General features: G+C 46.5%; 2 protein-coding genes across 2 annotated transcripts in view; both read left to right on the top strand.

Moving 5' to 3' along the window:
- Positions 1-3,021, top strand: part of LOC309552826 (uncharacterized protein) — a gene marked incomplete at both ends in the record, with an annotated part of 253,908 nt that extends 250,887 nt beyond the window's left edge. The window contains one exon of the mRNA XM_082253736.1: positions 2,460-3,021. Within this exon, the coding sequence (XP_082109862.1) occupies positions 2,460-3,021 (562 nt within the window). The remainder of the gene's footprint in view (positions 1-2,459) is intronic.
- LOC309553579 (uncharacterized protein) overlaps positions 1-25,050 on the top strand; it is a 241,585-nt gene that overhangs the window by 94,188 nt on the left and 122,347 nt on the right. The window lies entirely within an intron of this gene.

Here is a 25,050-nt window from a genome sequence, read left to right as displayed (position 1 = left end):
TTTTGCCTGCTCCCCCCCATAGCTGTGCTATGCCTGCCGTCACCGCATTGTCAACAGCCGCTATCATAGTGGGGGAGAGAAGGGCGGAGACGGCCTGGGCTATGCGGGCATATTGTTCATCATCGCGAGGGAGGCATCGCTGTCTATGTGTAGCTGTTGAGAGGCCGCTGTCCCGCTGAGAGCGTGGGGGATGTGGCGGCCATATTGGCGGTATATACGGTGGGAGGCTCGGCGTCCGAGCAGGCCTCTCCTGGACCTGGAGTGCCGTGAACTACATGGAGGTGGATTGAGGTGTCACCGCTGGATGGGGGAGCTGCTGGAAGGGCTTTTGTAAGCAGATATCTCAGGAGCCGCCGTTCTGCCCGCCTGGCTCATCAGGCGCCGGAATCGGCAGCATTTTTTTTTTTAATGAAGTAATTGTCAAAAACTGTGTGTTTTTATTACTTTTTGACACTTTTTGGTGAATGCGTGAGGGTACTACTGTATGTAGTGGGCCCTTGTTAAAGGGGGCTTCCAGATTCCGATAAGCCCCCCTGCTTTCAGACCCCCCACAACCACCGCCCATGATGAAGACAAGGTGCTTTGGGGTGGGGGGCTAATTGAGGGCATGTGGTCTGGTATGGTTCAGGAGGGGGGGCACTCGCTCACCCCCCCCCCCTCTTTCCTGACCTGCCAGTCTGCATGCCCAGATAAGGGTCTGGTATAGTTAATGGGGGGGGTTTTTAGGGGAACCCCATGCCTGTGTCTAACATTTTGGCATGGGGTTCCCCTTAAAATCCATACCAGACCCGAAAGGTGATTGGAACACCTGAATCCAATGATTCGGAGGGGTGTCCCAATACTTTTTTTAATAAAGATTATGAATACTGCTGGGTCTGGGCATTTCTTTGGTCATTTGTCAAGTTAGATTGCACCTCATCCTCTGTCTGACAGCCTGTGTTCAAGATCCGACAGTCTTTCTGCCCGCTCCCCCCCATATCCTTGCGGAGCTGTGCAATGCCCGCCGTCACCGCATTGTCAACAGCCGCTGTGATAGTGGAGGAGAGAAGGGCGGCGACGGCCTGGGCGATGCAGGCGTATTGTTCATCATCGCGGGGGGAGGCATCGCTGTCTGTGTGTAGCTGTTGAGAGGCTGCGTGTCCCGCTGATAGCGTGGGGGATGTGGCAGCCATATTGGCGGTATATGCGGCGGGAGGCTTGGTGTCCGAGCGGACCTTTCCTGGACCTGGAGTGCCGTGAATTACATACAGGTCCATGCCTGTATCTGCCCTGGGTAGTATGGAGGCGGACTGAGGCGTCACTGCTGGCCGGGGGAGCTGCTGGAAGGGCTTTGTAAGCAGATGTCTCCAGAGCTGCCGCTCTGCCTGCCTAGCTCATCAGGTGCTGGAACCGGCAGCATTTTTTAATTTCTGATGAAATAATTGTCAAAAACCGTGTATGTGTGTTTATTACTTTTTGACACTTTTTGGTGAATAGGTAAGGGTACTACTGTATGGACCCAATACTCATTCCCATGGGGGGCCCTTGGGAAAGGGGGCTTTTATATTCCGTAAGCCCCCCTGCCTGCAGACCCCCACAACCACCGCCCATGATGAAGACAAGGTACTAAGGGGTGGGGGGCTAGTTGAGGGCATGTGGTCTGGTATGGTTCAGGAGAAGGGGGCACTCGCTCCCCCCCCTTTCCTGACCTGCCAGGCTGCATGCCCAGATAAGGGTCTGGTATAGATTATGGGGGGATTTTAAGGGGAACCCCATGCCTGTTTTTTAACATTTTTCATTTCTGTTTAATATCGCATTTTTGGTTCCCCTTGATGTCCAAACCAGACCCGAAGGGTGATTGGAACACCTGAATCCAATGATTTGGAGGGGTGTCCCAATACTTTTGTCAATATAGTGTATGAATATTGGAAAGCAATCCATTTGTGTCTCAAATTCCAGAATGTTGTTATTCTCAAGTTGATATTCATTTTTATTCAACGTTTATTTTTTTTATTTTTACAGATATCTTCCGTAGACGGTGACCCATGATAAGGCAATGTTATGACCCATAAAAAATATTTCAGCAAACCTCAATAATTAATAGAAAATTAACACAGAAGAGAAGACCTATCAAGGTACAGAATTTGACAATCATCAGACCTATCTTTGCCTCCAGAAAAAGATTCACACAGGGAAAACATGTTTAAATGTACAGAATGTGATAAATATTTCTCAAAAAAGGGGAATTTTGTTCTACATATGAGGAGCCACACAGGAGAGAAGCCATTTCAATGCTCAGAATGTGACAAGTGTTTCTCATCAAATGGAAGTCTTACTGGACATCAGAGGATTCACACAGAAGATAAACCATACAGTTGTTCAGAATGTAATGAGAGCTTCTCGGGATCGACATCTCTTTCTTACCACCAAAAGAAGATTCACCAAAGAGAAAATGCATTTAAATGCACAGAATGTGACAGGTGTTTCTATATGAAGTCAAATCTTATTGCTCACCAAAGGATTCACACAGGAGAGAAGCCATTCCAATGTTCAGAATGTGACAAATGTTTTGCCAAAAAATCTACACTTAAGCAACACCAAAGGATTCACACAGGAGAAAAGCCATTTATGTGTTCAGAATGTGACCAATGCTTTAAACAAATGGCTCATCTTTTGCAACACCAGAGGATTCACACAGGAGAGAAGCCATTTAGATGTTCAGAATGTGACAAATGCTTTGTGCAAATTGGTCATCTTAATCAACACCAAAAGTTTCACACAGGAGAGAAGCCGTTTAGATGTTCAGAATGTGACAAGAGCTTTGCAGAAATGAGACTTCTTACTATACACCAGAGGATTCACACGGGAGAAAATTCATTTAAATGTTTGGAATGTGGCAAGGGTTTTCAACAAAAGACACCTCTTACTAGGCACCAGAGGATTCACACAGGAGAAAAACCATATAGATGTTTGGAATGTGGTGAATGTTTTAGAAGAAAGGAAAGTCTTACCCAACACCAGATGACTCACATAGGGAAATAAGCCAATTCAATTAGTTAAATATGAATGTTATAAATATTTCAGATTTGGCATATATCTGCTTAAAAACAACACGTCTCTCACCGGAGAGAAACCATCTGAAGGCCCTAAATGACAAAGAATGTATTAACTTTTGTGCTCTGGTTAAATAAAGCATATTGATATTTTAATAAAGTATAGATTTCATATTCAAATAGAGCACATTTGTTACCGCACTGCTTCAGAAAGTAACCATATACGGTGACAAATATATTGTATTCTATGCAGTGTCTCTTCCCAGTCACACATGCATTGAATTCCCTCTAGTGCATTTGAAATATGTTTTTTTTTTTTTTTGGTTGATTATCTCACAAACGGCTAAGCATGTACCTACACAGAGCTTGCTGATATCTTATGGGACTATATTTGAAAATGTGACATTGCATTCCACTTTTTAGAAATATATAGTTATACTTACCACAGCTGTATTTGTTTCAGAAGGTTCCATCATTATGGTTTAATCCTTATCCTCGACAGGCCTCTATGGTTGAAGTCTACCTTCATGTATTTTGTTTTGATGACATTTCGGTAACATTTCTTTTATTTGCATCAGCATGTCTGAGATCCCTAAGAGCCGGTTCACACTGGGGCGACTTGTCAGGCGACCTGGTCGCCTGACAAGTCGCCTGCCATAGATTAGCACAGGACCCATTCTAATAGGAGCGACACAAGTCGCTCCGACTTAGAAAAAGGGTCCTGAGCTTCTTTGGGGTGACCTGCATTGACTTCAATGATATGAAGTCCGTGCCGGCCGCTCCGAGGTCGCGGTGCGAGCTGCGCACCGTGACTTTACAGGTCGCCCTGGCAAGTCGGGTCGCTGCTTTGTGAACCGGCACTGAGTGACCTAAATTGATATTACCATCAGGACTAGAGTTGAGCGGACACCTGGATGTCCGTGTTCGGCCGAACTTAAAAAAAAAAGTCCAGGTCCGTGTCCCGGACTTTTGCCGAACTTTTCCCGGACACGAACCCCATTGAAGTCAATGGGGACCCGAACTTTCAGGCACTAAAATGGCTCTAAAACACCAATGGAAAGGGCTAGAGTGCTGCAAATGGCAGCAAAACGTAGTTAAGAGCATGGCAAGTGCTCTGCAAACAAATGTGGCTAGGGAAATAACTTAAAACAACAAAAAAAAACCAGAAAAATAAAACAATGTTCTTCATCTCTGAAGGACGAGGCCCATATGGAGTAGGAGGGAGGTTGAGGTGGTGGTGGATGTGGCGGTGTCATAGGCATGCGCACAGGGTGTGCCGGGTGTACCTGGGCACACCCTAATCACCTAGGGCACATAGCATTATCGCTCTTTTTGCCAGTGAGGACATGGGAAAGATCTCCCTTGGACCTGCTCTGCTCTATTTCTCTTTGCCAGCAGGGAGAGTAATGTATCGGGGCCATGTACATGTAGGCAAACACATGCATGTGTATTTAAACTTTGGGGTGCACACCCTAATGCAATAGGCTGTGCACACCTATGGGCGTGTAGGTGGAAGCGGTGGTGGAGGAGGACCAGGGCCGGATTAAGAGCATCATGGGCTTGGTGCTGAGGATTGTGAAGGGCCTTAAGGGCCGTGCCTTGGCATGCACCCAGAGGAGGAAGGGTGCAGCCATGCATGCCTAATTCAACATGGGATGCTGTCTCTGAAGCCCATAAACACATCCATGCATTGGCAACTGTCCCTCCTTGTCCGGCCTTCGTGCTGTGTGGGGAGGTTCTGAGGGAGCTGCCTGGGGAAGCGAGCATAGAAGCCAGACTTCTGTGTTTACAAGTGACAAAGAGCGGTAACAGTGAATATGGCCAACCAGGGGCCTATATTAAGGTAGGGGCCTGGAGCTGCAGCTCCAATAGCCCCTATGTTAATCTGGCCCTGAGGAGGACGAGGTAGCCAACACTGCTTTTTTTCAGAAATTTTAAATGAGGGTACACCCCAAAAGAGTGAGAGCAAAAATAGAACAATGGCTGGGTAAGGTCGGTATCCATCGCTATTCTGCACAAGGTACGGAAAAGTCCCGTGGGATCCATGCCTGGTTCATTTTAATGAACGTGAGCTTGTCCACATTGTCTCTGGACAGGCGGCTGTGCTTGTCTGTGATAACACCCCCAGCCGTGCTAAATACCCGTTCAGATAATACACTGGCTGCAGGGCACGCCAGCACCTCCAAGGCGTAAAGGGCAAGCTCAGGCCATGTGCCCAACTTGGAGACCCAGAAGTTGAAGGGGGCAGACCCGTCATTCAGTACGTCTAGGCGTGTGCACACATACTGCTCCACCATGTTGGTGAAATGCTGCCTCCTGCTAAGATGTTCCATATGAGCTGCTGATGCTGCTGTTTGTTGTGGCGTGCTGACAAAGCTTTTCCACATTTCGGCCATGCTAACCCTGCCCTCTGAGGTGCTGGCGGTGCCCTGGTTGCGTTGGCGACCTCTTCCTCCTCCTCTGCCTTGTTCTTCCACTGTGGCCCCGCTGTCAGGTTGGAATTCCAGCAGCATCGCGTCTACCAGCGTGCGCTTGTAGTCACGCGTCTTGCGATCGCGCTCCAGTGAGGAATTAAGGAAGGTACGTTGTCCTTGTAACGGGGATCCAGCAGCGTGGCCACCCAGTAATCAGCACAAGTTAGAATGTGGGCAACTCGGCGGTCGTTGTGGAGACACTGCAGCATGTAATCGCTCATGTGTGCCAGGCTGCCCAGAGGCAACGAAAGGCTGTCCTCTGTGGGAGGTGTATCATCTGTGTCCTCTGTATCCCCCCAGCCACGCACCAGTGATGGCCATGAGCTGGCCTGGGTGCCACCCTGCTGTGAACATGGTTCCATCTCCTCCTCCAGCTCCTCCTCCTCATCCTCCAGAACTGTGCCCCTGCTGGACAATTGTGTCCCTGGCGTTTGTGTGTGCAGGAACCCACCCTCGGAGCCCCTTGTGAATAACTGCCCTGAAAGCCTTGGAAATGTTACCTCTTCATCCTCCTCCTCCTCCTCATCCTGTGCCACATCCTCTTCCATCATCGCCCGAATTGTTTTTTCAAGGAGGCATAGAAATGGGATAGTTAAGCTGACAACGGCGTCATCGGCACTGGCTATGTTGGTGGAGTACTCAAAACAGCGCAACAAGGCACACAGGTCTCGCATGGAGGCCCAGTTATTGGTGGGGAAGTGGTGCTGTTCCGCAGAGCGACTCACGCGTGCGTGCAGCAGCTGAGACTCCACTATGGCCTGCTGCTGCTCGCACAGTCTTTCCAGCATGTGCAAGGTGGAGTTCCACCTTGTGGGCACGTCACATATGAGGCGGTGAGCGGGAAGGCCGAAGTTACGCTGCAGCGCTGACAGGTGAGCAGCAGCAGGCTGAGAATGCCGAAAGTGCGCACAGACGGCCCGCACTTTCTGCAGCAGCTCTGACATATTGGGGTAGTTTTTAAGGAACCTCTGCACCACCAAATTCAGCACATGCGCCAGGCAAGGGATGTGCATCAAACCGGCTAGGCCCAGAGCTGCAATGAGATTTCGCCCGTTATCGCACACCACCAGGCCGGGCTTGAGGCTCGCTGGCAGCAACCACTCATTTGTCTGCTGTTCCATGCTCCTCCACAACTCCTGCGCGGTGTGTGTTTTTTCCCCCAAACAGGCAAGTTTTAAAACTGCCTGCTGTCGTTTACCCCTGGTCGTGCTGAAGTTGGTGGTGAAGGTGTTACGCTGTCCGGATGAGGAGGCGGTAGAGGATGAGGAAGCGGAGTAGGAGGAGTTAGGAACAGGAGGCAAACTGAAGCGCCCTGCAATCCTTGGTGGTGGAAGGACATGCGCCAAATTGCTATCCGCCTCAGGCCCATCCGCCACTGCATTTACCCAGTGTGCCGTTAGGGAGATATAACGCCCCTGACCGTGCTTACTGGTCCACGTATCGGTAGTTAGGTGGACCTTGGCACAGATGGCGTTGCGCAGTGCACACCTGATTTTTTCCCCCACTTGGTTGTGCAGGGAAGGGATGGCTTGCCTGGAAAAGTAGTGGCGGCTGGGCATGACGTACTGTGGGACAGCCACCGACATAAGGTTTTTAAAACTGTGCGTCTCCACCAGACGGAATGACAGCATTTCAAAGGCCAAGAATTTTGAAATGCTGGCATTCAGGGCCAGGGATCGCGGGTGGGTAGGGGGGTACTTCCTCTTCCTCTCAAGTGTTTGGGAGATGGAAAGCTGAACGCTTCCACGGGACATTGTGGAGATGGTTGGTGACCCAGGTGGTGGTGTTGCTGACAGATCGTCTGTTTGCGGGGTGGCAGGTGCCGGTATCACTACAGATGTGACTGGAGCGGCCGAGACTGCAGCAGAAGAGGAAGCAGGATGAGCCAGAGACGTTTCTTGGTTTTGAAGGTGTCTACTCCACTGCAGCTCGTGCTTTGCACTTAGATGCCTGATCATGCAGGTTGTGCTCAGGTTGAGAAGGTTTATGCCTCGCTTCAGGCTCTGATTGCACAGGGTGCAAACCACTCGTGTCCTGTCATCAGCACATTTTCTAAAGAACTTCCACGCTAGAGAACTCCTTTGAGCTGGCTTTGGTGCGCTTGTTTCCCTTGCTGCGTTGGGCAGTAGCAGGCGTAGTATCTAGGGCACGGCCGCTCCGCTTCTGCACCCTCCTCCCTCTTCTGCTGTGCTGGTTGCTCTGTGCGACCACCCCCTCTTCCTCCAAACTACTCAGGTCACCTGCATGACCTTCATTCCATGTGGGGTCGAGGACCTCATCGTCCTCCACATCATTTTCCACCCAGTCTTCACCCCTGCCCTCCTGGTCGGTCTCCACAATTCTGAACGCCGCAGTAGTTGGCACCTGCGTTTCGTCATCATCGGAGACGTGCTGCGATGGTCCTTGCATGTACTCATCTTGAGAAATAAGTGGTTGGGCATCGCTGCACTCAATCTCTTCCACTTCTGGGGCAGGGCTAGGTGTATGGCCCTGGGAAACCCTGCTGACAGAGTCATCAAAAAGAAGAAGAGACTGCTGTATGGCTTGGGGCTCAGACTGCTTGCCTGATTTGCAAGGGGGTGAGGTGAAAGACGGTTGGACATTGGCTGCAGGTGCCAACTCTGACCTTTCTGCGGTAGACTGGGTGGGAGACAATGTGAAGGAACTGGAGGCACTGTCAGCAACCCAATCTACTATCGCCTGTACTTCTTCAGGCCTCATCACGTCTAGAGGCGCATTATGCCCTACCAAATACTGCTGCAGGTTCTGTCGCCTACTCACACTTGAGGAAGGTGTTTCACTTGTGCGTGTAGCTGGCACAGATCGACCACGTCCTCTCCTTTCAACAGGAGCTCTACCAGCAGCACCACGACCCAGGCCACGGCCCCTATTTGACGGTCTCCTCATATTACTGTAATTTATGATCTTGCCCTAGAAAGGTGTTTATTGAATAGCGGAACAAAACAACAACAGTATCGCACGGGTGTATCTCACAGTCAAATATGCAAACTATGCCGTAATTTAATTTTCTTACACTCCAAAAGGGTGTATATTGAATAGCGGAATAGGAAAAATGTTATAATACGGTGTATCTCACACGTACAAACACAGACTAGGCCCCGATTAAAATTTTTTGTACCCTAAAGGGAGGATGAGGAAGAGGAGTAGGAGGAGTTGGGAACAGGAGGCAAACTGAAGCGCCCTGCAATCCTTGGCGGTGGAAGGAGATGCGCCAAACAAATTTAAAAGGTGTATCTCACACGTACTGATACAGACTATGCCGTAATTACATTTTCTTACACTCCAAAAGGGTGTATATTGAATAGCGGAATAGGACAAATTTTACAAAACGGTGTATCTCACACGTACAAACACAATCTAGGCCCCGATTACAATTTTTTGTACCCTAAAGGCAGGATGAGGAGTAGGAGGAGTTTGGAACAGGCAGGAGGCAGACTGAAGCACCCTCAAATTCTCGGCAGTATGAGATGAACCCCAAAAATTGGAAAGGTGTATCTCACACGTACCAACACAGACTATCCCGCAATTTGTTTATACCCAAAGGTATTTATTGAATAGCGGAATAGAAAATATTATCAAAAAAAGTGTATGTATCTCACACGTACACAACCAGACTAGGCCCCAATTACTATTTTTTGTACCCCCAAAGGCAGGATGAGGAGTAGGAGGAGTGCGGAACAGGCAGCACCCTCAAATCTTCAGAAGTATGAGATGAACCCCAAAAATTGGAAAGGTGTATCTCACACGTACCAACACAGACTATCCCGCAATTTAATTGTATACCCAAAGGTTTTTATTGAATAGCGGAATAGAAAATATTATCAAAAAAAGTGTATGTATCTCACACGTACACAACCACACTAGGCCCCAATTACTATTTTTTGTACCCCTAAAGGCCGGATGAGGAGTAGGAGGAGTACTGAACAGGCAGCACCCTCAAATCTTCAGAAGTATGAGATGCACCCCAAAAATTGGAAAGGTGTATCTCACACGTACCAACACAGACTATCCCGCAATTTAATTGTTTATACCCAAAGGTTTTTATTGAATAGCGGAATAGAAAATATGATATAAAATTGGTGTGATTTATCAATAGCACATGTGAACAGCAGGGTCTTATATCATTCAGCTCTGCTGCAGGCTATGGAGGAAAAAAAAAAAAAAATTCCCCTTTTAAGTGTAATTTTTAACTAGATTAGTACAGACTATGCCACAATTTAATTTTTTTAACCCAAGGGTGTATAGTGGAATAGAAAAAATTGTATAACTTTTGAAATCTCTCAATAATAGCACATGTGAACACTGAACACAGCAGTGTATGATCACAGTCAGCACAGCACAGCACTGAAGGGAAAACGCTGCAAACAGTGACTTATAGAAAAATACTTTTCTCCCTCCTCCTCAGTGGGCAAAAAAGATTGTGTTCACTGCACCCCACACACAGCAAAATCGATGTGGACCACTGACACCTGCCTATCTCCAGCCTCTCCCTAACAGGATTGATAAGATCGGTCGCTGCAAACCCCCCCCCACACAGCAATATCGATTGTAGAACACTGACCCTAAAAATCAGCAGCCTCGCCCTAAAATGCCTATATCTCGCCCTGCCTAACACACTCCGACCTGTCCCTCAATTCTATCCGGACACAAATGGTTTTTGCCTGTCTGTCCCTAATCAGCAGCCAGCACGTATGATGTGTGTTCTGTCCCTGAACTAACACAGCAGAATGACGCAGCGGCGCTGCCTCGAACTTATAAAGACTTGGTCACATGCTTCAGATGGCCAATCACAGCTACTAATACATTTGTAGGCATGGCTGGGATGGCTTAAGGCACACCAGTTAAACGCTTGTTCATTGGCTGTTGAAAGCCCGCCATGAAAAGCGCGCCAATGCATACAAAACCCGGAAATAAAATGACCGAACACGGATTTTTACCCGAATATACAGTAAAGTGTTTGGGTCCGTGTTCGGGTAACAAAAATCCAATTATTCGGTAGAACACGAATAATACAGTCCGTGTTCGCTCAACCCTAATCAGGACTGTTTGAAAGTGTTTTTAAAAAAAGGAAAACAGACACCAACAATATCTGTCTTTGTGCAAGTAGAACCACAGAGAAAGTTTTAAGTGGGCAGGTAGGGCAACACCCAAAGCCAGGGCTGCAAGGCAGGATTTCTAACCACTTAGCCACTTGTTGCTCAGGACATTTCTGATTGTGTTAGTGATGCAGGTCAACTTGTTTGAGTCGATTTGGATCTGAAAACAGTGATCAATTGCAATGTTTTGTAGCATGTGTGGTTGAGCTTAAAAATGTTCAAAATGGCAAAGGGTCGGAGCATGCGCGGTTTAGATGAAAAGCCAGAGAATTGGCAAAGTGTTTGGCCATATGCAGTTGACTCCAAGAACTCTTTATTTCAAATAAACCAATATATCGAAATCGATATATAATATATATCCAATTTTTATTTTTGTTTTTGGGGAGTTTAGGTTTACCCCCGTTCAACTGCATATGACCAACCCTTTGCAATTTTTCTGATTTTAGCAGTGCAGCTGAATCCCTGAACTTTATTTTATTTTTTAATTTCGAGAGAGACCACAGGGTGCCAGCCATCCAATCCACAACAGAACAGGGTGCCAGGCCAGCATCCAGCCACCCACCCCACAACAGGGTTCCAGGGAGCAAACCAGCAACCCAGATGACACCAAGCCAGCCACCGTGTTCCAGCAAGCCAGCCACCCACACAACAGGGTTACCCCAAGCCAGCCACCCACCACAGTGTTCCAGCAAGCCAGCCAGGCCAGCCACCCACCACAGGGTGCCAGTAAGCCACCCACACTGCCAGGCATCAGCCACCAAACCACAACAGGGTGCTAGCAAGCCACCCACACTGCCAGGCGTCAGCCACCGACCCACAAGGGTGCCAGAAACTCACCCATACTGCCAGGCATCAGCCACCAACCCACAACAGGGTGCCAGCAAGCCACCCACACTGCCAGGCATCAGCCACCAACCCAAAACAGTGTGCCAGCAAGCCACCCACACTGCCAGGCATCAGCCACCAACCCAAAACAGTGTGCCAGCAAGCCACCCACACTGCCAGGCTTCAGCCACCAACCGAACCACAACAGGGTGCCAGCAAGCCATTTTTTTTACTTTTTTGTGTCTTTCAAATTGCAATGGAGATGGATGAGGAGAGAAAAAGTAAAAGTGTGGTCTGGGACTATTTCTCGTCTCAACCATCTCCAGGAAAAGCAGCAGTGTGCAACACATGTACAAACAATATAAGCATGGGATCAGTAACTGCAAAAAACAAAAATACGTCAAATCTTTGGGCCCATCTAAGAGTTCATCATATTGAATTATATCATGCAGCACAGAAAAAAAAATTAATAGTGTGATTTTGAAATACCTCCTCCACTATCCCAGGCAACAATACCAGATATGTTTCTGAAAAAAAAAACCTCTCTCTCTCTCTCTCTCTCTCTCTGCTCCTCTGTCCTCCTGAGCATGTTTATGAAGTGGCAGCATTATATGAACAAAACAGAAGCCGTTTAACAGGTGACCATGGGCATGCTGAAATGTTCTGCTTTCTGCAGTAGAATATTGTTCTATTTAACTGGGAATATTGAAAAGAGTAGTAGTAGTGTCCACTTCAATCCACTGCCTAGCTGTTGTCTAGCTTTTTTTCTAGCAGTTTTGCACTGACTGCACTGCAGTAGTGATTTAAAATGATTGCAGTGACTGTACTACTGCAGCAGTTTATTATGCCTTAATGCACAATCAGATGATGTGAATTTCTGATGTCTCTGCAAGTGAAGTTTTCCTATCATTTTTCATGCAGTTAAGGTGTGAAGGGGGGGGGGGGGGGGCGGATATTACTCATGCTTGCTATATAGCGAGCAAGAATAATATTTCTTAACCTCCTTAAATAATACATCTTGTTAAATATGGAAGCAATATCTAACATTGTTCACAGTAAAAATGCTTGAGCAGGAAACCCCAAATATCTGGGAAAGATGATGGTGTTTCATAATTCAGCAATTGCTAGAAGTATGAAATGTGTGCATTTAAAACATTCAGCTCTTTAATGCTCGCCTGTTATCGCCGGTATTGAACGTCCGAGAGCACAAACTTAAACTAACGTTCGTACCGAATTCACTATATCGTCGGCTTGCGATTTCCAAAACTTTAATTTTAGGTCTAATGTGGCGTTGAGCATGCACACATGTGCCGCCTCCCAGCCCCTGCAGGAGTTATTTCTGTCATTCACACTTTTACAGAAATTTTTTTTTATATTTCACTCTTTGACACAGTTTAAAAGCCACATTGATCTCCAAATGATCTCCCACATCTTTCCAAACCATTTGGGCTTTTTTTTCAGACTGAAAACGTGATTTTGAACAAAACAGTCGTGCTTTTAGCTGGACTGTTTTTAACTCTCTCCGACGTTATTTGACCTTAGTGAATTCCGATTTGCAATGACGTTTCCTCCTGCGTTATAGTGAATTCCAATTTCACCTTCTCATGTTCGCCAAGGCACTAAACTTTAGTCGACCGCGTAACGGCGGGATAGTGCATTAGGCCCTAAATGTCCTGTACCATGTCCGCATCCACTGACCATCCACTGTACCATGTCCGCAGCCTCTGACCACTTTCTGTACCATGTCCGCATCCTCTGACCACCTCCCATATCATGTCCGCAGCCTCTGATCACCTCCTGTACCATGTCCGCATCCTCTGACCACCTTCTGTGCCATGTCCGCATCCTCTTACCACCTCCTGTATAATGTCCGCAGCCCCTGACCATCTCCCGCATCATGTCCGCATCCTCTGACCACCTCCCATATCATGTCCGCAGCCTCTGATCACCTCCTGTACCATGTCCGCATCCTCTGACCACCTTCTGTGCCATGTCCGCATCCTCTTACCACCTCCTGTATAATGTCCGCAGCCTCTGACCATCTCCCGCATCATGTCCACATCCTCTGACCACCTCCTGTATGATGTTGGCAGCCTCTGACCACCTCCTGTATGATGTCGGCAGCCTCTGACCACCTCCAGTATCATGTCCGCAATCTCTGACCTTCTCCCGTATCATGTCTGCATCCTTCAACCACCTCCCATATCATATCCGCAGCCTCTAACCATCTCTTGTATCATGTCTGCAGCCTCTGACTATCTCTTGTCTTTTATTATGTCTGCAGTCTCTGAGGGGGTCTTGAGAGGAGTCAAGAGTGGGGGTGCCACTGGGATGGGGGTCCTGCGAGGAGCCAGACGTGTGTGGACTGTGGAGAGGAGACTATGGGAAAAAACCAGAGCCACCAAGCTGGAGCCGTCTGACTGAGCCCTGAGAGGAGGTCAGTGACAGCCCTGCTAGGCCAGTCTGAGGGGGGGTCACTGATGTAAGGGGGGAGTGAATACAATAATGTAAGGGGGCACTCATATAAAGGTTTCCTCCTCATAGCAGGGAATCCCCCCCCCTTACCTTAGTGTAATTACACTGCGGAAGGTGGTCTCTGGTCACTAGAGTCCCCCCTCCCCCCCACATCAGAGTTCCTGACATTCCCCTTTACATCAAAGTCTACAGGATTCCCCCTTACAGTGCAAGGGGGAACTCTGCGGACCCTGATGTAAAAAGGAATTCTAAAAGTAAAGGGCAATGCTGCAGACCCTGATGTGCAGTGGTCTCTGATATAAGGTGGTTTATGGTCACCAGAGCCCCCGCCTACATCAGAGTTCCCCCTAAATCATGGTCCACAGCATTCCGCTTTATGTTCCATTGCACTGTAAGGGGGAATCCTGAAGGCTCTGATATATGGGGGAACTCTGTGCTGGCTGGGTTATATTAACCACTTGCCGACCGCCACAAGTACATATACTGCGGCAGTCAGCCCCTCCTGGGCAAAGTGACGTACCAGTATGTCACTTGCCCACGAGCCAATAGGGGGCGAGCGTGCGCTGCCGGGGGCGAGCGTGCGCCGCCGGAGGCACGCTCCCGCTCGTTCCCTGACATCCCCGTGCGAGTGACCGGCGGCTCTGATGTCCGCCGGTCACTTGCGATCTCCCGCTGGAGAGGGAGAAAGGCAGGCGGCTGATGTAAACAAAGTCGCCTGTCATTCTCCCTGGTGTAACAGCAGAGACTATACGATCCTGCTATGTAGGATCCTATGTCTCTGTGGTTACATCACGCCCCTTGACATTTAGAAGCACACCCCTAGGGAGACACTTAACCCCTGGATCTCTAATAAAGTTAACCCCTTCCCTGCCAGTGTAATTTTTATTGTAACAGTGCATATTTATAGCACTGATTACTGTAGTAATGTCACTGTTACCCCCAAAAGTGTCAAAAATGTCAGTCAGGGGTCCGATCTGTCCGCGCAATGTCGCAGTCCCGCAAAACAAATCGCAGATCGCCGCCATTATTAGTTTAAAAAAAAAACAATAAAAATGACATAAATCTTTCCCGTAGTTAGTAAACACAATAACTTTTGCGCAAACCAATGAAAATCCACTTATTGCGATTATTTTTACCAAAAATATGTAGCAAAAAACAAATTGGCCTAAAATGTTAGAAAATTTAGATTTTTTTTTTTTTGAGAATTTCATATAAAAAACTGTGAAAAATATTATTTTTTCAAAATTGTCGCTCTTTTTTTGTTTATAGCGCAAAAAGTAAAAATTGCACAGGTGATCAAATACCACCAAAAAAAGCTCTGTTTGTGGGAAAAAAAGGACGTCAATTTCATTTGGGTAGAGCATCGCACGACCGCGCAATTGTCCGTTAACCACTTTACCACCGGAGGATTTTGCTGTCTTACGTCTGGGCCACTTTTTGCGATTCGGCACTGTGCAAATTTAACGGACGATTGTGCGGTCATGCAACGCCGTACCCAAACGAAATTTACGTCCTTTTTTTCCCACAAACAGAGCTTTCTTTTGGTGGTATTTGATCACCTGTGCGATTTTTACTTTTTGCGCTAAAAACAAAAAAACAGCGTAAATTTTGAAAAAATAACAATATTTTTCACATTTTTTTTATATGAAATTTCCCCCCAAAAAAATGTAAAAATCAAAATTTTTTTAAATTTTTGGCCAATTTGTTTTCTGCTACCTACTGTATGTTTGGTAAAAAAAAAATCACAATAAGCGTATTTTGATTGGTTTGCGCAAAAGTTATTGCGTTTACTAACTAAGGGAAAGATTTCTGTCATTTTTGGTGTTTTTTTTTTTTAACGAGTAATGGCAGCGATCTGCGATTTTTTTTTTTTTTTTTTGCGGGATTGCGACATTGCGGCGGACAGATCGGACCCTTGACTGACATTTTTGACACTTTTGGGGGTACCAGTGACATTACTACAGTAATCAGTGCTATACATATGCACTGTTACTGTAAAAATGACACTGGCAGGGAAGGGGTTAATTTTATTGGAGATGGAGGGGTTAATGTATGCCTGGTGCTTACTGACATGTGTGGGGGGAGGTGACTGAGTGACACAAGGACAGATCGCATGTTCAGCTATGCTGAACCCTGCAATCTGACCCTGCCTGTCACTTAGGAGATCCGCCCGCTTTGTTTACACAAGCAGGCGGATCTCCAGACTTAATTCCCCGACGATCGGGGAAGAGCAGCGGCGATCGCCACCGCTCCTCCCCTGGCCCGACTCCCGCTGTGACTGAATACAGCGGGAGCGAGCCTCCGGCAGGGCACGCGAGTAGGTCTACGTCGCCAGACGATAACGAACCACTTTGCGGCAGTAGAGCTCTAGTGAGCAGTGACAAAGTGGTTAAAGTCACGCAGTGCCGAATCGCAAAATAGGCCCTGGTCTTTGAGCAGCCAAATCCTCCGGGGCTTAAGTGGTTAATCTGACCTTCATGAAAATAGAGACATTTTTTTTGGCTTTTTTTTTAACTTAAACACATTGCTAATAGCACTAGCTACATGTTTATATTGCCATTTTTACTGTTTTAGCACTGAAAATGGCCATTTTAGGTACTTTTTTGCAGTGTCTGTAAAAAAATGTGGTTCTGTCAATAAATTGCATGATTTTTGGCAGTAAAAAATTGGTGCCGTTTGTAAATTTTGGCATCCTGTCAGTAAATTTCACTTGGGGGGGTTGGCAACACTGATCGGGTTAGTGGTAACATCTTATCGTCTGTAAGGACGCCAGATGCTATGTGTAACCGATTTGCCTATAATATCCTTCTTGTAAGTACACGTCTAATCCTTTTTTCTCTAGCGCTCATCGACAGACGTAGTCCTCGGTGATACACCACCTTCGGGTTATGTTACCTCCGCAGGAGCAGGACTAGACAGGAAATTAAAAAGCTCTGGCCACACCCTAGGGGCAGTCCCAGAGGGTATATCCTCTCTCTCTCTGCCTCAGCAAACCAGTGGAGGACACTTCGTCCTTTAAGGATCCGGTGGATCGAAAGATAGAAGCAGAGTCCCGCACAATCTTTTCTCTGATAGGGTCAGCATTTAGACCAGTAATTGTTATTGGTCTAGTTTCCCAGACACTTACGGAATGGGCGAAAATGGTACGCCAAGATCTTAGGGGAAAAGATATTCCCCAGGAGACATCTGATTTGATGGAACAGATCATACAAGGGCTACGGTTTATCTGTGACGCAGCCTTGGACACAACTCCCTTATTAGGGCATGCATCTAAGTTAGCAATGATCCTCAGACGTGTGCTGTGGTTAAAATGCTGGTCAGCTGACCTAGGTTCCAAAAAGACCTTAACCAATCTCCCTTTTCAGGGGAATCGTCTATTTGGGGCCAACCTAGATGAAATCATTAAGGATGCCACTGGGGGCAAGAGCACTTTCTTGCCACAGGCTGCAAAAGCTAAGGGACCTCGCAACAAGCGAGGACCTTTCTTTACCGCCCATAAAGGGCGCCCGGCTGGTACTAGCGGGAAAGGCAAGACTCCTCCAGGAGGATTCAAGAAGGGCTGGTCGGACAAGCAGAGGACCAACCCAGCCAAACCCGAAGCAAAGGAGTACACAGCCTGAAGGTGCGCCCCCACCCGGTTTCAGGGTGGGGGGACGTTTTCACCGGTATTCAGGACATCAGATCGAGCATCAACCACTACTACCGGTGCGATTCTTCCCTTCCAACATTTAAGTACCACAGGAAGCGGTAGTTACCGTTCCCTGAATAGATCTTTTCCTTTACCCTTTCCTAAGATTAGTCCCGATACCTCACAGGAATCGGATCTGGTTGACCAGATAGGCCAAGTAGCCTCTAGTCGGGTGACTTCGGTCCCTGAGGTTCAACCAGAAAAGATCACCCTTCCTGATAACTATCAGGTATCTGATAAATGTGTGGAAACAGAAAACGACCAGACTTCCTCGGATGGTCGGGGCCAGATAGCTCTAGGGACGCCTGGTTCAGATCCAATCAGCGCCAGTGGTCCTAGAAATTCTAGGCTGGCCTCCCCAAGCCGGCCTGGCCGACTTGGACATGCTAGTCGCAGACGTTCCGTGGGAACTTCGTCTCAGGGAGTGTCTGTGGTCTCAAGGACCAAGTTACCTTCGTGCTTTACAGTCGCTGGTTTTAATGGCCTGGCCATTGAGACCCAAGTACTGAAGGACAGAGGTTTGTCTACTTCAGTCATTCCTACCCTTATTAAAGCAAGGAAAGCGACTTCCAGCAAAGTCTATTATCACACATGGAAGACTTATATTGCGTGGTGCGAATCTTTAGGATTTCCTCCACGTACCTATTCGGTGTCTCGAATATTGGCCTTTTTGCAACAAGGGGTTGAGCAGAAGCTAGCCTTGAGCACCATCAAGGGTCAAGTTTCAGCATTAGCAATCTTCTTTCAGAAGCCGTTAGCTACCAAATCCTTGGTGCGGAATTTCATCCAGGGGGTGCGGCACCTGGCTCCTCCAGTCCGCGCGCCCTTACCGCCCTGGGATCTTAATTTGGTTTTGTCGGTTTTACAGAAACCTCCTTTTGAAAACATCAGGGAGATTCCCTTGCTTACTTTATCCTAGAAGGTGGCCTTCTTGGTGGCTATTACTTCTGCTCGCAGGGTGTCAGAACTGGCTGCATTATCATGCCAGTCCCCATACCTAGTGATTCATAGGGATAAGGTAGTACTTCATCCTAAGCCATCTTTTCTTCCTAAGGTGGTTTCAGATTTTCATCTGAATGAAGATATTGTACTACCTTCCTTGTGTCCTCAGCCCAAGCATCATCGGGAACATGCGTTGCATTCCTTAGATGTGGTTCGGGCAATCAGGGTATACCTGAAAGCTACGGAATCATTCCGTAAGACGGATTCACTTTTTGTGATCACGGATGGCCCCAGAAAGGGTTTGCCTGCATCTGCCGCAACCATTGCCAAATGGATTAGACAAACGGTGGTACAGGCTTATTCTGTTAAGGGTCAGAGTCCTCCGTTCCCTGTTAGGGCGCACTCCACTCGAGCGCTCAGTACTTCCTGGGCCTTTCGCCATCAGGCGTCAGTGGTCCAGGTATGTAAGGCGGCCACCTGGTCGTCGGTACATACCTTTACAAAATTCTATAAAGTTGATGTGATGGCATCGGCGGATGCCTCATTTGGCCGCAAGGTTTTGCAGGCCGCAATTTGAGGAGACCGGTGGTCTACCTCGAGGGTTTTTTTCTGTTTGAAAATTTTTTTGTTGAGTCTCATCATTAAGGATGAGCATTGTAAACTTCTAGTTGGCACCGGTTGGGCCTTCTAGATTGGGATTTGATTTCCATTTTCCCACCCCTCAGTTGTGATACTGCTCTGGGACGTCCCGAAGGTGGTGTATCACCGAGGACTACGTCTGTCGATGAGCGCTAGAGAAAAATGGATTTTTGTAAAATCTTACCGTAAAATCCTTTTCTCTTAGCTCATCGACAGACGTAGTCCCCGCCCCTCTGTTTTGGAGTTGGGTTGGGTTAAATTCTCTAAGCACTGCTTTTTCACATAACTGATTTGCTGAGGCAGAGAGAGAGAGGATATACCCTCTGGGACTGCCCCTAGGGTGTGGCCAGAGCTTTTTAATTTCCTGTCTAGTCCTGCTCCTGCGGAGGTAACATAACCCGAAGGTGGTGTATCACCGAGGACTACGTCTGTCGATGAGCTAAGAGAAAAGGATTTTACGGTAAGATTTTACAAAAATCCATTTTTTTTTTTTTTTTTTTTTTATGGATGTCTGCTGTGAGTACTAGGATACCTTTAAGACCCAGCGAACCTCCCCTGACACAGCCTTTGCCTGGGAATCAACGGTGATTGGCCAGCTCACCTTTACATCACCTGTAACAGCACACCACCAGTTTTCGTGATAGCGTTGTTACCGTGTGTGCGCCTGCCTGGCCCAGCTATAGCTGCTATATTTATATTGTGTATGACCCAGCTAGTTTTCACCCTGCTTTGCTTACTTCTGATTCTGTACTGTTTGGACTCTGATCTACCGGTGTATGACCCAGCCTGTCTAGACTACGCTTTGCCTGACTCTACTATAGTGCCAGACTCCGCATTACTACTTGGCTGCCCTGAACCTCCTGTTACATCTGTAGTGGTGAACCACAAGTACCAGCCAACCTCCTGCTACATCTGCAGCAGTGAACCACAAGTACCAGCCAACCTCCTGCTACATCTGCAGCAGTGAACCACTAGTACCAGCCAACCTCCTGCTACATCTGCAGCGGTGAGCCACAAGTATCAGCAAACCTCCTGCTACATCTGCAGCGGTGAGCCACAAGTACCAGCCAACCTCCTGCCACATCTGCAGCGGTGAACCACAAGTACCAGCCAACCTCCTGCTACATCTGCAGCGGTGAACTACAAGTACCAGCCAACCTCCTGCCACATCTGCAGCGGTGAACCACAAGTATCGGCCAACCTCCTGCCACATCTGCAGCGGTGAGCCACAAGTACCAGCCAACCTCCTGCCACATCTGCAGCGGTGAACCACAAGTACCAGCCAACCTCCTGCTACATCTGCAGCGGTGAACTACAAGTACCAGCCAACCTCCTGCTACATCTGCAGCGGTGAGCCACAATTACCAGCCAACCTCCTGCTACATCTGCAGCGGTGAACTACAAGTATCAGCCAACCTCCTGCTACATCTGCAGCGGTGAACCACAAGTATCAGCCAACCTCCTGCTACATCTGCAGCGGTGAACCACAAGTATCAGCCAACCTCCTGCTACATCTGAAGCGGTGAACCACAAGTATCAGCCAACCTCCTGCTACATCTGCAGCGGTGAACCACAAGTATCAGCCAACCTCCTGCTACATCTGCAGCGGTGAACTACAAGTTCCAGCTGACCTGCTCTGCTCATGGTATGTGCGCTTGTTTATTGAACTCTTTGCATATCAACACATCTGAACTGTTTCCTGCTATCTGCTCCTAGCCTGACATGTGAGCAATGAGTTGTTTCCTCCTTTTTCATGTATGACACAACGAGCTGGAGTGTGGATTACTAGCACAGCTTGATGTTAATGAGATGTGGTTTATCCATCCATACCGAGAGCCTGGATTTGCTAAAAAAGTGTTATCCCATAGATGAGGCGCTCTTTGCTTGCATTGAAAAAGCTGCAAAAAGGCTGTGTTAGACCTGCAAAGGTCGATCCGTCTGGTAAGAGGCAAATCCTCTTTTGTGTGAATTGGGAGTACGGTGTATTTAAATGGGTTCACAATTTTATGAAGTAAGAATCGCCTCTGAATGGTTGTTGGGAATCTACACTATCTTGTGCACGGGATTTTTTTTTTTTTTCATCTATTTAACTACTTTTGATTTAATTATTTCACTTTGTTTGTAAAACACCTTTTTTAATGTTGTTAGTGATTTTTTTTAGCACTGTTGTTTTGGATAAGCGCATTTATTTTCTATAGATGATATTGCCCATGGGCAATAAGTTTAAAAGGCTAAAAATAAAACCTATGTGGCTCATAGCCTAACTTTAAAAAAGCTATGAATAATAATAAAAAAGAGCTTTTAAAAAATATAAAAATGAAGGAACACTATCATTGTTTAATTGTTATAAAGAATATAATATGTAAAAAGGAAATCAAGCACGCAAAAATTCAAAATGAACGACAGATTGCAAAAGATAGGACAAACCCCCCAAAAATCTTCAAATATATTAACCACTTCCCGCCCGCCCTATTACAGAATGACGGCGGGAATGTGGTTGTGTTATCCTGACCGGACGTCATATGATGGCGGCAGAATAACACAGCTCTGGGCGCCCCCCGGCGCCAGGGATGCCCACTATGGCCACCAGGGATGGCAATCAGGGCTCAGGGAGCCCCCCATTGCCCTCCCCATCAGTGATGCCCACCAGTGCCCTCCCTATCAGTGCTGCCCACAAGTGCCCATCATTGCCATCTTTCAGTGTCGCCCACCAGTGCCCATTATTGCTTATCAGTGCCCATTAGTGCCCATCAATGCCGCCTACCAGTGCCTAGCAGTGCCGCCTATCAGTGCCCACCAATGCTGCGTATCTGTGCTACCTATCTGTGCCGCCTATCAGTGCCACCCCATCAGTGCCTCCTCATCAGTGCCTGTCAGTGCAGTCTCATCAGTGCTCATCAGTGCAGGAAAAAACTTATTTTTTTACAAAATTATATAACCTAAACAAAAAAACTTTTTTTTTTCAAACTTTTCGGTCTTTTTTTATTTGTTTAGCAAAAAGGAAAAAACCCAGAGGTGATCAAATACCACCAAAAGAAAGCTCTATTTGTGGGGGGGAAATAACATAAATTTGGTGTAGGTACAGTGTTGCATGACCGCGCAATTGTCATTCAAAATGCAACAGCGCTAAAAGGGGAAAATTGGCCTGGGCAGGAAGGGAGGAAAGTGCCCGGTATTAAAGTGGTTAATAGTAAAAAGGTCAGGTCTGAGCATGTAGGCCCTTTACAATATAATCTTCTAGATTGTAAACTCTAATGAGCAGGGCCGTCCAATTCCTCCTGTATTGTAACTGTATTGTCTTCCCTCATACTGTAAAGTGCTGCGCAAACTGTTGGCGCTATATAAATACTGTATAATAATCTGGAGTGGGTGACTGGGGACAAAGAAGGCAAATGTATTAATCCTTTCTTCTGCTCTGTGTATACAAAGGAACATTAGGGAGCTCATGACCATATTGGGGATTGTAGTGACACAGCCCCAAATGATCCACAATGGCTCAAAAGTGATATGGTCCAGAAATATTTAGACAGAATAAAGGTGGATAAAGCGCCTGGACCAGATGGCATCCAACCACACATCCTAAAAGAATTGAGTGCTGTAATTTCTAATTTTTAGGGACTCGTTAAGGACTGGAATAGTACCACTGGATTGGCGTAGGGCCAACGTGGTGCCTCTATTTAAAAAGGATCAAAGTCTTTGCCAAGTAACTATTGTGGGAATTAAGGGGTTTAACTATTTTTGTTCTCCTATATTCTCTGTAATATTAAATTATCCTCAGTCCACAGCTTGTAAAGTCAACACTGGCTAGTGTTTGTTTAAGCTGCAGTTCATGATGACCTTCTCCCTGTGTCCTGGTAACTGTTTACTGGTAAGATAATAATTAACTTTTCTAATGCTGATCAGAATATTAATGTTGAACTTTGATTATCACAAGTTTTGGACATTTCATGCTGATGCGAGGTGATAGCTGTCATGCTTTGGATGTAGTATACTTGGATTTTGCAAAAGTGTTTGACACAGTTCCCCACACACGGCTAATGTGTAAGGTAAAGTCTACAGGCCTGGAAAGACCAGTCTGTAAATGGATAGAAAATTAGCTAAAAGATGGAATTCAGAGAGTAGTGATTAATGATTCTTACTCTGAATGGTCTAAGGTTATCAGTGGTGTACCCCAAGGTTCAGTGTTTGGACTCTTACTTTTTATTATATTTATAAATAATATAGAGTCTGGGATTAAAAGTATAATTTCAGTCTTTGCAGATGACGCCAAGCTTTGCAGTGAAATAACTTCCTTGCAGGATGTCTCCAACTTACAAGCCGACCTCAATGCACTGTTTAACCACTTCAATACCAGGCACTTTCACCCCCTTCCTGCCCAGGCCAATTTTCAGCTTTTAGCGCTGTTGCATTTTGAATGACAATTGCACGGTCATGCAACACTGTACCTAAACCAAATTTGTCATTTTTTTCCCCCACAAATAGAGCTTTCTTTTAGTGGTATTTGATCACCGCAAGGTTTTTTCTTTTTTGCTAAACAAATAAAAAAAGACCAAAAAGGTTGGAAAAAAAATGTTTTTGTTTTGTTATAAAATTTTGTAAATAAGTTTTTTTTTTTTTTTTCTTCTGCACTGATGAGGCCACACTGACAGGCACTGATAGGGGTGGCAGTCATGAGGCACTAATATGCAGCACTGATGGGTGCTGATGGGTAGCACAGATATGCAGCATTGATAGGCACTGAAAGGTGGCACTGGTGGGCGGCATTGAAAGATGGCAATGACAGGCAGCACTGATGAGGAGGGCACTGACAGGCTCCCTGAGCACTGACTGGCATCCCTGGTGGCCATGGCTGGGCAATCCCTGATGGCTCTAGTGGCATCCCCCAAGGGTCTGCACTGGTAATCAATGCTCTGATTACCAGCACAGACACCCCCTCCCCCTGTCAGGAGAGCTGCCGATCATCTCTCTTCTACTCACGCCTGTCAGGTGTGAACTGAAGAAAATAAACCAAGATATAAGAATCTGCTCAAATGTATAAATAAATTAGCGGTCTAAAGTGACAAGTGCATAACTAATTAAACATGTACCTTTTTGAAGAGTTGGCACAATTTGCACTTTACCTTTGAAAAGTCACATAGTTTGCACACTTTGCACAATTTTTGCTGTTGCACTTTATTGGACTACATCTTGGGACTTCTTTAGGACGCTATCAATTTGATTCAACTAACTTTAAAGAATTATTAATATTGAATATATATAATTTATTATTATTATTTTTTTTTGATAATTTTTATTTGAACATTTGACCTTGATATGAATTGTAGTAATTTTATTTTTTCAGTGATATTGCACAATTTAACACTTTATATTCTGTACGGCACTTTGTACAAAGCATTTCATTGTTTATTGGTAAAGCACATTATTTTAACTATTGCATGGTTGATGATTAATCACATGCATATAGTTATTTTTGGTACAATCACTTGACATCTAGCACTGTGCACCTTATTGCACTTATATTTCATATTTCCCCTGTATTTAAAAATGTTTAGTTAGTTATGCACTTGTCACTTTAGGCCGCTTATTTATTTATCCTGTCTAATTATTTTGGGGGTTCCCTGAGATCTCAGGGGTTCATCAAAGGTAAAAGGTTGAGAACCCTGACCTAGCTGATATGATTTGTTTTCTAAAGATGATTTTAGCATTTAACCCCACCAGAAAAAAATATAACTGCGATATCATCCTCTTTCAAGTTTCCCATCACCTTAGTGTCCGTTCAAACGGGCGGTCCGCTCAGCGGACTCTTGTTTTGCTCAGCGCGGATCAATTCTCAATGGGGATCGATCCATCGGTTCCCG

The sequence above is a fragment of the Pelophylax lessonae genome (genome assembly GCF_965119305.1).
Source record: "Pelophylax lessonae genome assembly, chromosome: 4".
Lineage (NCBI taxonomy): Eukaryota > Metazoa > Chordata > Amphibia > Anura > Ranidae > Pelophylax > Pelophylax lessonae.
This window is presented reverse-complemented; position numbering and strand designations above follow the sequence as displayed.